Source organism: Peromyscus eremicus, chromosome 23, assembly GCF_949786415.1.
Source record: "Peromyscus eremicus chromosome 23, PerEre_H2_v1, whole genome shotgun sequence".
NCBI classification, from domain to species: Eukaryota; Metazoa; Chordata; class Mammalia; order Rodentia; family Cricetidae; genus Peromyscus; species Peromyscus eremicus.
The window spans coordinates 32,049,283-32,062,021 of NC_081438.1; the positions used below are offsets into that span (position 1 = coordinate 32,049,283).

The following is a 12,739-nucleotide window of genomic DNA, read 5'->3' on the forward strand; positions in this document are numbered from 1 at the left end:
AACTTCCACATGTACACTGTAGCCCATGCCCTCTCAGATAAAGGAATGTAGTCATTAAAATAAAAAAGTGAATAATCATTTAAAAAAATGCTTGGTGCTCATGACTTAGGTGGGTCTGACTGGGTCTCTTTCATGAACTGGTAACAAGTGTCCATGTGCCGCTGATGCTGTTTCTGTTGTCATGGGAGAGATGGGTGGGTGGAACTTTAAGACCCCTCAGGAACAGCAGAGAGCACTGGTCAGTTCCCAAGTGAGTAATGGAGCTCCAGGCAGCAAGGGCAGAGGGGACGACAGACATGCAGCTTCAGGCTGTAGTGACTGGGTCAGGGACTCTGAGGCCAACCTTTGCTGTGGGACGGTCCTTATACACACTGTGAATACGTGTTGCTCTCATTGGCTGATAATAAAGCTGTTTGGGCCTATGGCAAGGCAGGATAAGGTTATGCATGCAATCAAACTGAGGACTTGGAGGAAGAGGGGCGGAATTGGGAAGACCTGTCAAAGGAACAAGATGTCAGAGGACCTGTAAGTCACGGACTACGTGGCAATAAACAGATTAATAGAAAAGGGTTCATTTAAATGTAAGAGCTAGTTAGTAATAAGCCTGAGTCATCAGCCAAGCTTTTATAATTAATATAAGCTTCTGTGTATTTATTTGGGACTGGGCGATCAAGATAAGAGAAATCCGCCTGTTTACAAACCTTCACTCACCCGGATGCCCAGCCCCACTCAGGGCCATGCTGGGATGCCCTGCTAATCCTTATGATGACCCAGTCTTGTTGGGCACTCCAACCACCTCGTGTCAGAATGCACATCACAGGCAGTGGTGACTACCAGAGGGGACCATGGAGCCCATGCCAGTGTCCCTAAGGCTGATATATGGAGACAGAAGCTGTCTGTAACAATGTAATCAGTCAAATCACACAGATGGCCACACAAAATAACTATAATAAATAATTTAATTCCACAAATGGCAAAGCAGAAATGTTAAAAGTTTTTGGAAATGTCCCCACCCCCCCATTGTCTTAACAAAAATATTGTCTGTTGATAAACATCCACTTTAAAATATTTTAGGCACTTGGTGGAAAAGACATGGGGGAATGACTATGTTACTGAATGCTATAAGCGAGTGGTAAGGATGAGGTCTGGTTTCCTAGTCTATCCTTTATCCGTGGGCATCACTAATACTGAGAAACAGAAATGCCAGGACGGTGCACCCACACCGCAAGTTCCAGTGTTATTTGAAATTGGGAGAAGCAGGGTGGTAGTGCCCACGCCTTTAATCCCAGCACTCAGGAGGCAGAGGCAGGCGGATCTCTGTGAGTTCAAGGCTAGCCTGGTCTACAGAGCGAGCTCCAGGACACCCAGGGTTACATAGGGAAACTGTTGAAAAACAAAACAAAACAAAAAATCATGAGAAACTTCATCGGTGAGTCAAGACTGGGCGTTCTCTTCAGCCTAGGATGAGGAGACAGAGCCCAAAGGAAGTGGATGGTTGTTTTTACAATCTCTTTGGCTTTCCTGCAACATGAAGAGCGTTCTTGGTGAGCACAGAAGCAGGCCAGGACCCCTTGGGGCTTGGAAGGAAACCTTAAAAAACATTCCATTCAGGCAGCTAGTGGGAGCTGGTAAAGGCGGGGCATTTAATTTTAGCTTTTTGAGGTCTCTGTATAGTAGGCATGTCACAAAATCCCAGAACCTGCTTCGGAAAGACAGAGGCTGCTGCCCAGTGCACCCTCTAGTGGTTGGTGGGGTCCCAAGGATGCCTGGACTGTGGACGCGGCTGCCTTAAATGCAAGGTCTCCAGGCCAACCGTGGTGCCCTTCAGAGAGCTGGGGCCCTTCCACGGCTGCTGCACATGGTCACCGAGCAGCAGCCATGGCCTGCATGTGCTGCAGCAGCTGCTCACAGTAGGCAGATGAGCGGTGTTTGTGGACGACGGCCTCAGTCTCCCGAACCAGCACATCTGGGAACAGGACGCTGCCCTCCTTGAGGACTTCTACAAGAGAACACAGAACCCTGGATCCAGCAGCAGTGGGCTGGGACCTCACCCCACGCTGTACAGAGCTGGCAGCTTTCTTAGAGCTGCTGGGTAGATTCCCCGGGGCTGAAAACCACCCTCCTGAAGCCTTGGGCACAATGTTCAGAGGGTGAGGGGTGAGGTCTCATGCCCCAGGATGTAGCAGTGCAGGGGCTATTTGGAAGCATCACAGTCTACAGTGTCTGCTTTTTCCCCCCTAAGTGTGTGTGTGTGTGTGTGTGTGTGTGTGTACATTCATGTGGAACTCTAGGGGCAAGTATTATGAGTCAGTTCTCTCCTTTTACCACGTGGGTCTGGGAATTGAACTCAGGTCCCATGCTTGATAGCAAGTGCCTTTATCTGCCGAGCCCTCTCGCTGGCCTTGCAGGGTGCTTTGATTATGTATTGGGAACAAATGGCACATCTCTTCCAGCAGGTACTTAAGCCAATGAAGCTAGGGGAGGCTGCAGTGAGGACAGTCTTCCCTCACCCCCTGCAATGACTAGCCCCAGTCTTCTTCCTTCTAAAACAGCAGTGTCCACAAAGTGTCCGGTACCATACTAAGGCCTTTGCAAAAGTATTTTTCTCTCTCTCTCTTTTTTTTTTTTTTTTTGGTGGTTAGAGAGAGACAGCTGTGGGTGCTGGGAACTGAACTCTTATATTTTGGGTTCTGAGCCTAGCCTTTAATGGCTGAGCCATCTCTTCAGCCCTATTATTTTTATTCTTTTTTTTTTTGTCTATGTGCATATGTATGTAGCATATATATGTGTGTGCATGTGCATGTATATGGAGGCCAATGCTGGAGTTTCTTCCTCTACTATTCTCCACCTCATTTTATTTTATTTTTATTTTTTGAGACTGTAAAGGTGCCTGCTGCCTAGTCTGACATCCTTAGTTCCACCCCTGGAACCCACATGCTGGAGGGAGAGAACAACCCAATACAAGTTGTCCTCTGATCTCCATGCACATGATGCTCTGGCACATGTGCCCTCCCCCCCACACAAAATAAATACAAGTGCACTGGCTGCTCTTCCAGAGGACCTGGATTTGATTCTCAGTATCTCATGGCAGCTCACAAGTACCTGTAACTCAGACTCAAGGGGATCCAATGCCCTCTTCTGGTCTCCATGGGTACTGCATGCATGTGACACACACACAGGCAAACACTCATACACACACACACCAGGTCTCAACTAATTTCTGCTTCAGTAACTTAGGGTACCAGAACCCAGAGGCAGCTGTATCCCATGGGCCCTGGAGAGCTCACCTAGGACAGTGTCCTGGATGGCACTTTCAGGGTCATCCAGATGGACCAGCAACTCCCTGTACAAGAACTGAACGCTGCTCTGATAAGCAGATTTCCCGTCGGAGCTCTGTACACACTTCAGCCAGGTGAGCAAGGCAGAAGCAGCTGCCATCCTCACGTCGTTGGAGACATCATCTAGGCGCTTCAAGAGCTCTGTGGGAAGGGGAAAGGTGAGAGGCCAGGCATGCAGATTTATAGTAGGGCTTTTAACCTGCCAATGTGGATGGCCTTTGCTCTGGGGGCCTGAGAACCCACCCCTCAAAGGAAGACTCTCCAGCAGTGAGCATCTTCAACAGATGGCGCCTCACTTCCCTGAAGCTGTTCAGTCTCCACAGTCCTGAGACCACCAAGACGACCTAGATGCACACCAGACACCGGCAGCTGCCATGCGGCTGAGCCTTCCTCACAACTGCTGCAGGCTGAAGAGCCTGAGGCCAGCAGTAACATGACAACTGTGCCAGCCTTGGTTTGCCTCTGTGGGAATTCCTTGACCAGGCTGTGTGCTGTCAAAAACAGATCTAGCCTTCCTGACAGGCAGAAACCTTTAAAGTAGTGAGTGGGTAACAGTTTCATTAAACATAGGCTTTCCCCATGACCTGGAAAACAACACAAAACAAACCTCTCTGGAGCCAGATGTGAGCACACAGCTGCAATATCAGCACTTTGTAAACTGAGGCAGGAGGACTGCTATAAGTCTGAGGTCCAGTTAGGCTAGACAGAGTTCTAAATCATTCTGGGCTAAACGTATCTCAACCAAAGGAGGTGAAAAGCCATTTCTGGAACCTACTGCTACAGCACAGCATGAACCTTCTGGAGAACGGGCAAGTGGGATAGCAGCTGAGTGTTGGCCAGGGCAGGCATGAGCAGGCTAGCCCTGGCTCACTGAAGGCATGCAAAAATTTCTACACACCGAGTGCAAGGCCTCCTGCGAGGACATTAGGACAGAGATCTGCTGGAATGACTGACTCATGGGGGATACCCAGGACCTGCCAGTGTCCTACGCTCTGGCTACAAGACGCTTAGAAGCCCAGTGGGCTGGCCCAGACCTTGCTATGCGGATCAGGCTGGCCTCGAACTCAGATCTGCTTGCTTCTGCCTCCTAAGTGCTGGAATTAAAGCTGTGCGCCACCATGCTTAGCCTAGGACTTTTTGTTTTGCTTTTTTGAGATGGGGGCTCATGTAGCTAAGGTTGGCCTCAAACTCTTGATCCTCTCGCCTTCACCTCCAAAGTGCTAGGATTACAGTTGTGTGCTATCACACCTGGCTTTCTTGTTTGTTTTGAGGCGGGGTCTCACTGTGTAGACCGTGGCTGGCTTGGAGTTTTCTATGTGGTTCAGGCTGGCCTAAGACTTGCAACAATTCTCCCTGCCTTTGCCTCTCACCTGCTGGGATTAGAGGAGCTGCCAGAATGGACAGATCTTAACTTGATTCTAAAGGATGTTATTATTTTAGCTCCTTGGCAATATTAAACCACTTTAAATACAAACCTCTCTAGTGTCACCTATCCTGAAGACCATCTATCATCATTACAATGTCCTCGTTTTTGGGGAGCTGTGTTATCAAGCTAACTCTGAGAATCAATCACCTCTGCACCGGTTTCCTCCATGTTCCCTCACACCTGCTGTTCTGCCTGGTGACTGCTCCCTCACACTGTTCTTCTCGGGGTGTATCTGTTCCCGTGTGCCCAGTGCTCTGCTCAGCACTGTCCCTGGCCAGCTCCTAATGGATGCCCCAGACCTCTTCCCCCTTTCTACTGTCTGGGATCTTGTTGGCTCTGACATCCTCATTATCTCTGTCTATAATCTGCTTGCTGCTCAGGCTGGTTCTAGACAGGTGGTAGGGCTGTCCCAATCATGTCCCACCAGCCTGGTTCGATGCAGACTGCTATCTCCAGCACACGGAAGGCAGAGCCTTATTCCACACCTTTTTTTTTTTTTTGGACTGGGGACTTGGACAGAGTTCCCGCTCTGAGGAGGCTCTCCAACCTTATGGGCTACACCCCAGTGGCTCTGGAAACAGGATCTGGACCCATCTCCAATAATGCCTATAGTGGTTCTCCTTGCTTCTGGTGCTGACTGCTCAGTCAGGACTGGTTTATTTGTCACTATTATACGGACACCCAGCATCAACCCAATCAGGAGTCAAAGAAGTATTTTCTATGTCTGACTACAAAAGAAGTTACTGAGTAACTCTGTGTACCCCTGTGCCCCAGTGTCTTACCAGGATAGACCCTGAGGAATTTCTCTGGCTCCATGGTATCTCCTGAGTTCTTGAGGAACACGCTAATGATGCGGCAGGAGACCAGGCGTGTGGTCTGGGAGTCATCCTCTAGAGTGGCCAGCACCTGTGGCATCAGGGTCTCCTGCGCCTCCTGCACCTGAAAGCCACCGATGGGTGAGAGGACATCTGGGGCTGCCCATGCCGTAGAACTCGTCAGTGCTCTTTACCAGGCACTCCTGGCTACAACACACCGCAACCAGCACTGCTCTGTCACATTTTGCCCGGAAGTAGACACAAATCTCTCTCCTCTCCTCTCCTCTCCCTCTCCCTCTCCTCTCCCTCTCCTTTCCCTCTCCCTTTCCTCTCCCCTCCCCTCCCCTCCCCTCCCCTCCCCTCCCCTCCCCTCCCCTTCTCTTCTCTTCTCTTTTCTTCTCTCTCTCTCTCTCTCTCTCTCTCTCTCTCTCTCTCTCTCTCTCTCCTTTTTTTTTGGTTTTTTGAGACAGGGTTTTTTTTTTCTGTGTAGCCATGGCTGTCCTGGAACTTACTCTGTAGACCAAGCTGGCCTTAACTCACAGAGATCTTCTTGCCTCTGCTTTCCAAGTGCTGGGATTAAAGGTGTGCATCATCTCTGCCAAGCTCTTACTTTTTTCAGTAAAAGTTTGTTTACTCTATGTGTGTACATATGGAGGCATACATGTTCTACAGTACACATATAGACGACATGTCAAGAGAACAACTTACAAGAGTCAGTTCTCTCCTTTCATAACATGGGTCCAGGGGATCAAACTCAGGCTATCAGGCTTGCTGGCAAATGCCTTTATCTGATGAGTCACCTTGCTGGCCGTTGAATTATTTATTATTGGCTGAGAGTCCTGAGGGATAGGCTAGGCCATGCAAGGCAAGCAGACCACGTCAAGTACTGACAATTCAGCTCCTCTGTAATCTCAGCACTTCAAGGGAAGGCTCAGCTACACAGTGAGTTCTAGGACAGCCTGGCCTATAGAAAACCATCTCTAGGGGAAAACCAACCAACCAGCCAACCAACCAACAAACCAACCAACCAACCAACCAACCGAAAACCCAAGAGGGGCTGAAGAGAGGACTCAGACAGTAAAGTGCTTACAAGGATCTAAGTTCAACCCCAGCACACATGTAAAGGCCCGATGTGGTGATACACATCTGTATTTCTAGTGCTACGGAAGTGAATAACCAAGGTCCCTGTGGTCTGGTGGTTAGTCAGCCTTGCTGACCTGCTAGGCCAGTGCAAGGCCAGTAAGAGACCCTGCTTCAAAAAACAAAGTGGGCAGCATGAGGCATGACTTCTGATGTTGTCTTAGTTAGGCTTACTACTGCTGTGATGAAACGTCATAACCGTAACAACTTGGGAAGGAAAGGGTTTATTTGGCTTATCCTGAATCACCATCCATTGAGGGAAGCCGAGACAGAAGGGAACCTGGAGGCAGGAGCTAATCCATGGGGGCCATGGAGGAGTACTGCTTCCTGGCTTGCTCAGTCTGCTTTCATCCTGGCAGAAGCCAGGACTAGCAGCTCGGGATGTCCCCATCTGCAGTGGGCCGGCCTCCCACATCAATCACAGATTAAGAAAATGCTCTAGCAGCTTGCCTGCGTACAGCTGGATCTTATGAAAGTATTTTCTCAATTGTGGTTTCTTCTTCTTGAGAACCTTAGCTGTGTCAAGTTGACATAAAACTAGCCAGTGTAGATATTCAGAAGTTGACTTCTGGCATGAACACACAGACATACAGACACACAGTCAGAGACAGACAGACACACAGCTAAAACAAAAGAACCCTTTGCCCTACTAAAGTAAAATGTGAAGTGTGGCAGTTCTTGATGAGGAGGGGTGGAGAGAAGAGGCAGGAGATGATGGGAGCTGCAGGTGTGACAGGGAATTGTGTTTTCAAAGTAGGAAAAGCTGGGCAAAGTGACAGCAGCCCTGTCACTGGAAGCTGAGGCAGAAGATTCACAGTTCAAAGTATGCCTGGGCAACAGAGGAAGTTCAAAACTAGCTGAGGAATCTTACTGAGACTGTGTCAAGTAAAAGCAGGGTCAGGAGCATAAATTAGCCACAGAGCACTTGATTAAAATCCCTCAGTGAGGGGCTGGGCGTGTGGCTCAGTGGTAGAGCACCTGCCTAGAATCCCCCAGTGAGGGGCTGGGGTGTGGCTCAGTGGTAGAGCCCTGCCTAGGATCCCCCAGTGAGGGGGTGGGGTGTGGCTCAGTGGTAGAGCACCTGTCTAGCATGTAATGGGGGATAGGCCTGAGAGAGAAAAACACATTTAGATGCATACAGAAGGTTTTATAGGACAAGAGAATCGGGGAGGCATGAGCCATTGAAAGGAGGCTGAAAGGGTCTGTAAGCAGCTTGAGTAGGGCTCCTGTGGGGGTCCACTGGGGAGGTCCGTGTCAGAAGGGATGGATCACAGTGAGGGTTCTGCCTGCAGTAATTGTTCCTTCGCTGACTTAGGATCAGAAATACTTCATTCTCTATGAACAAATGTTCCCTAGCCCAGATCTTGATTCTGAATCTCAGATCGTCTTAATCACTTCTGTTTTAATTTGATCAGCTGAATTCCTCAAACCCTACCTACCCATATGGAGTGCAGCAGCATGTGAAAGTTAGGTAACAACCTCCTGCTGTCAGCAGGGGGCGCTCACACACTGTGAGTGGCTGGCAGAGAGGACTGTCATAGTTTTGGGATTGCAAATGCACATTTCCTGGGCAGGAGCAAACGCATCAGTTCTCTACAGTTATTTCACTAGCCATACTAACAGCAGTGCAGATCTGGCCTCCACCCCAGCTAGTTTGTCCGTGTGCTGCTAGAAACTGACAGGGACACCCCCAATCCTAAGCTTGTAATTTTGTGAAGATCATCTGATAGAAACTGACTTAGGAGACCACTGAACCAATATTGGGTGGGAACTTGCTCTGGCATCAATCTTTAATAATACACGCTACATAATGTGTCCAGTTGTATGTGTGTACATGTGCTTACAGAGGCCAGGAATCAACACACACACACACACACACACACACACACACACACACACACACACACTTCTGTCTCTGCCCTCCCAGTGCTAGGGTTACAGACCCATGTGACTATGCCTGTTTTGTTTTGTTTAAAAACACATGGATGCTGGAGAACCACACTCAGGTGCTCAGGATGGCACATCATCTCCTCAGCCCTGACACTATAGCTGCCTAGGTATGAACTATGTAAATTATGTAACAGTGCCTGGCACACGGGGGCCCAGCTCCCACTGTATCAGACACTGTGCTGAGGCTTTACTTGGCAAGTCCCATTTACTCTTCACCTTAGCCATAAGGGTCAAAGGAGCATTTAGACAGACAACTAGAGCATAGAGAAGTTAAGTTGTGGGTCAAGATTCAAACCCAAGTTGTGATTCTGAGATCTGTTGCTAACCACCCCATTAGCACTGTCCAATACAACAGCCACAAGCCATGTGCTAGGAGCACTGGGCAGTGGCCAATCAGAATCACATCACAATTCACTGAAGCTGTAAAGTATATTGGATTTTGAAGATCCAGCAGAAAACAAGCAAGAGGGAATGTCTCAAGGTCTATAATGTTTTGGGTACTAATACATACATATTAGGGAAAAAACTTAAAGAATATTTGACATGGAAATACCCATCTTTATTGTGGACAGGACCAATCCCTGGTCTTGTGGTCCTGGCAATCTAAAATGGAGAAAGTGAGCTGGGCAGCAGTGTGCATTCATTCACTGCCTTCTGTTTTCTGTTTGTCTCACTATATAACCCTGGCTGGCACACAGTCAGCTTACACAAAGAAGGAACTGGCTACATAGCCTAGGCTGGCTTCCAGCTCAGAGCTGCTTGCCTCTATCTCCTGATTAAAGGCACTTGCCACATGCACTATCTGCTTCTCGACTGTGGATGTGACGAGCTGCTTCAAGCTCCTGTTGCCTTGGCTTCCCCACCATGACGGATTGGAACCTCACCTGTTAGCCAGAATAAAGCCTTCTCCTCTGATTTGCCTTTGTCAGGGTGTTTTATCACAGCCACAGGGCAAGAAACTAAGAGTTTGTAAACCTAAGGCAGGGACCAGATCCCAGATCCTTCAAGGAGATGGTGCCTGTGACAACCAGGACACCGAGACCTAGCTGCTCCGACCTGACCCCCAGGTCTCAGCCCCTTAGCATTTCCCCTGCTGCTACTTGACACATCTCTACAAGGTCTCGTGGGACTTACATGGTCAGGCAACTGGGATGGTCCCAGAAGTTCTTACCTGCTTGGCCAATAGGATGTCACTGCTGGTGAGTGCCCACAGACAGGATATGGCAGCCGTCCGGATGGCTGCAGCTGTCCTTCCTGCATGCCACTGCAGGTTGGGGGCTAGGATGTCATTCACTACCATCTCCAAGTAGCCATGGAACTGTCTGGAATAAGAGGGCAAGTGAGGAAGGACACACAGACAACTCTGAAGGACACGTTGCAGTTTGGGAATGGAACTGATGTTTAGGGACGCCAGGTTAGAGGCACATGAGGAGACCCAGGGCTAAAGAGCACCAATTCAGGGGGAAATTCCCAGAAACAGTTGGGAGCCTCTTCTGAAGGTTGATCTGTGAGCCCAGCAAGGAAGGGGAGCAGGTGAACCAGGAAAGCTAACTAGGATGGCCTGGCTTGCACATATTCAACCAAGGTTGTCCTAGTTAGGGTTTCTATTGCTGTGAGAGACACCATGACCACGGCAACTCTTACAAAGGAAACCATTTAACTGAGGTGTCAGCTTATAGTTACACAGGTTAGTCCATTATCATCATGGCAGGGAACATGGTAGCGTGCAGGCAGACATGGTGCTGCCTACATTTTGATCAGAAGGCAACAGGAAGCAGACCGTGATATTGGGCAAAGCTTACGCAAAAGAGACCTCAAAGCCTGCCCCCCAGTGACACACTTCCTTCAACAAGGTCACACCTCCCAATAATGCCATTCCCTATGAGCTTATAGGGGCTAGTTATATTCAAACAACCACAAAGGTTCGGTGCTATTTCAATTTCTTTCTTTTTTTTTTCCCTTTTTCGAGACAGGGTTTCTCTGTGTAGTTTTGCGCCTTTCCTGGAACTCACTTGGTAGACCAGGCTGGCCTCGAACTCACAGAGACCCGCCAGCCTCTGCCTCCCAAGTGCTGGGATTAAAGGCGTGTACCACCACCGCGCAGCTCAATTTCTTTAGTTTATGACTAGGGATAGAATCCAAGAGCTTGGCATGCTAGGTGAGGACGACATCCCAGTTCTTCATGTGCTCCAGGGTTCAAGAAAAGAGCACCAGGGCCACAGGGACTGGCAAAGACTCCTTAGTGACCTGATCCTGTGCCCCTCCCAAAGATGATCCTTATCAAGTGGCCTGGTAAAGTGGTGGGCTTGGGGGGCTCTGTGCTCAAGTGCTGTATCACTATGATCAGCCATTTGGGTCACATGGTTGTCTCCTCACCAACCACTGAATCTTCCATCTACACCATTCAAAGAAAGGAAAAAGAAATGACGTGGGGTTAGAGACATGGCTTGTGTCTAACAACACTTGCTGCTCTTTCAGAAAACCCGAGTTCAGTTCCCAGCACCCACATCAGGTGCTCACAACCACCTGTATCTTCAGCTATAGGAGATGCAATGTCCTCTAAGGAACTCTTCAGGTGCCTGCACACACGCGGCATTCACATTCACACACCCACACCCACCTTTATTTTATTATTATTAATTTTTTTTTTTAAGACAGCGTTTCTTTGTGTAGCCTTAGCTGTCCTGGAACTTTCTCTGTAGACCAGGCTGGCCTTGAACTCATAGAGATCAATGTTGCCTCTGCCTCCTGAGTGCAGTGGTTAAAGGCGTGCACCACCACTACCTGGCTTACTTATTTTTTGAAGACAAATGCTTCTAAAACAAGAACTCTCATACTCTCCTACAGAAGATGCCCACCAGGTCTTGCTAATGCGAGGCTCCATCGGGGAGACTGTCTGTCAGACCCTCTCTAACAGACTGCTCAGGGCGGCTTCAGAGAGCAGACAGAGTTCACCAACTCCTCAGGAGTTCTTCCCTCACCACTGCTTTCGAACCTACTTTCTTACGTCTTATCCCTCTGCCTGAGTAGAGAGCCTGCAGGCATATCCCACCACACTCAATTTGTAGAGTGCTGGGGATTGAACCCTATATGCTAGGCAAACACTCTACCAACTGAGCTACACCCCCAGCTCAATATTTTGTTTTTTGAGACAAGATCTTGCTATATAATCTGGGCTAGCCTGAACCCTCATCCCTGTCTCCATTTCCTGAGTGCTGAAATGTCAGGCATGCCCCACCACTCCTGGCTAATGCAGTGCTGGAGATGGAACCAAGGCCTCCTGCATGCCAGAGAAGCACTGTACCCACAGAGCCACATTCCTACGCCCTAATCTGTGATTTCAGTTTTAAATTTGACATTACACTTTACTTATTCATTGTATGTGAGGGTGGGGTGGGGTACATGTGCCACAGTGCACATGCAATTTACAGGCGTTGGGTTCCTTCTTCCACCACGTGGGGCCCGGGGATTGAACTCAGGTGAGCAGGTCTGGAGGCAAATGCCTTTATTCACTGAATCATTCCAACTAGTCCCCTAGTCCAGAATTTTTACATGAAATTTTACTCCAAGGCTGCCAAAGGGGCTGAAGCAAAGGCCACTTGCAGAGGCAGTGGCTTGGGTAGAGCGTTCTGTAGCTCCTCCCTGCTCCCTCACAGGCTTCTTAACAGAAGCCCAAGCAAGAGTGAGAGGCCAAGGGGGCCAGGTGGGCTGCTGTGGTGCCACCACTATGGCCTGCTCTGAGCACTGCCTTCTCTAGGTAGGGAACCCTAACCCCTAGCAGGGGCTCACACTGCCAGACTGAGCCCCACCTAGATAACCTCTCACTCTATCGTTTTGTAATCTACAAATCAAAACCAAACGATATTCATGCAGGCTAGTTCTGTGTCAACTTGACACAGCTAGAGTCAGCTGAGAGAAAGGGCCCACAACTGAAAAACTGCCCCCATAAGATCTGGCTGTAGGCAAACCTGTAAGGCATTTTCTTAATTAGTGGTTGATGGGGGAGGGCCCAGCCTACTGTGGGTGGTGCCATCCCTGGGCTGGTGGTCCTGGGTGCTATATGAAAACAG

General features: G+C 49.1%; 1 protein-coding gene across 4 annotated transcripts in view; it reads right to left on the reverse strand.

Moving 5' to 3' along the window:
- Positions 1-1,619: 1,619 nt before the first annotated feature.
- The window catches only part of Dnaaf5 (dynein axonemal assembly factor 5), a 38,076-nt gene continuing 26,956 nt past the window's right edge, over positions 1,620-12,739 (reverse strand). For all 4 annotated transcript variants that reach the window (XM_059249904.1, XM_059249907.1, XM_059249906.1 and 1 more), the window contains 4 exons: positions 9,841-9,991; positions 5,547-5,703; positions 3,288-3,479; positions 1,620-1,999 (listed from right to left, as the gene is read on the reverse strand). In XM_059249904.1, the coding sequence (XP_059105887.1) occupies positions 1,863-1,999; positions 3,288-3,479; positions 5,547-5,703; positions 9,841-9,991 (637 nt within the window). In that variant the 3' untranslated portion in view covers positions 1,620-1,862. The remainder of the gene's footprint in view (positions 2,000-3,287; positions 3,480-5,546; positions 5,704-9,840; positions 9,992-12,739) is intronic.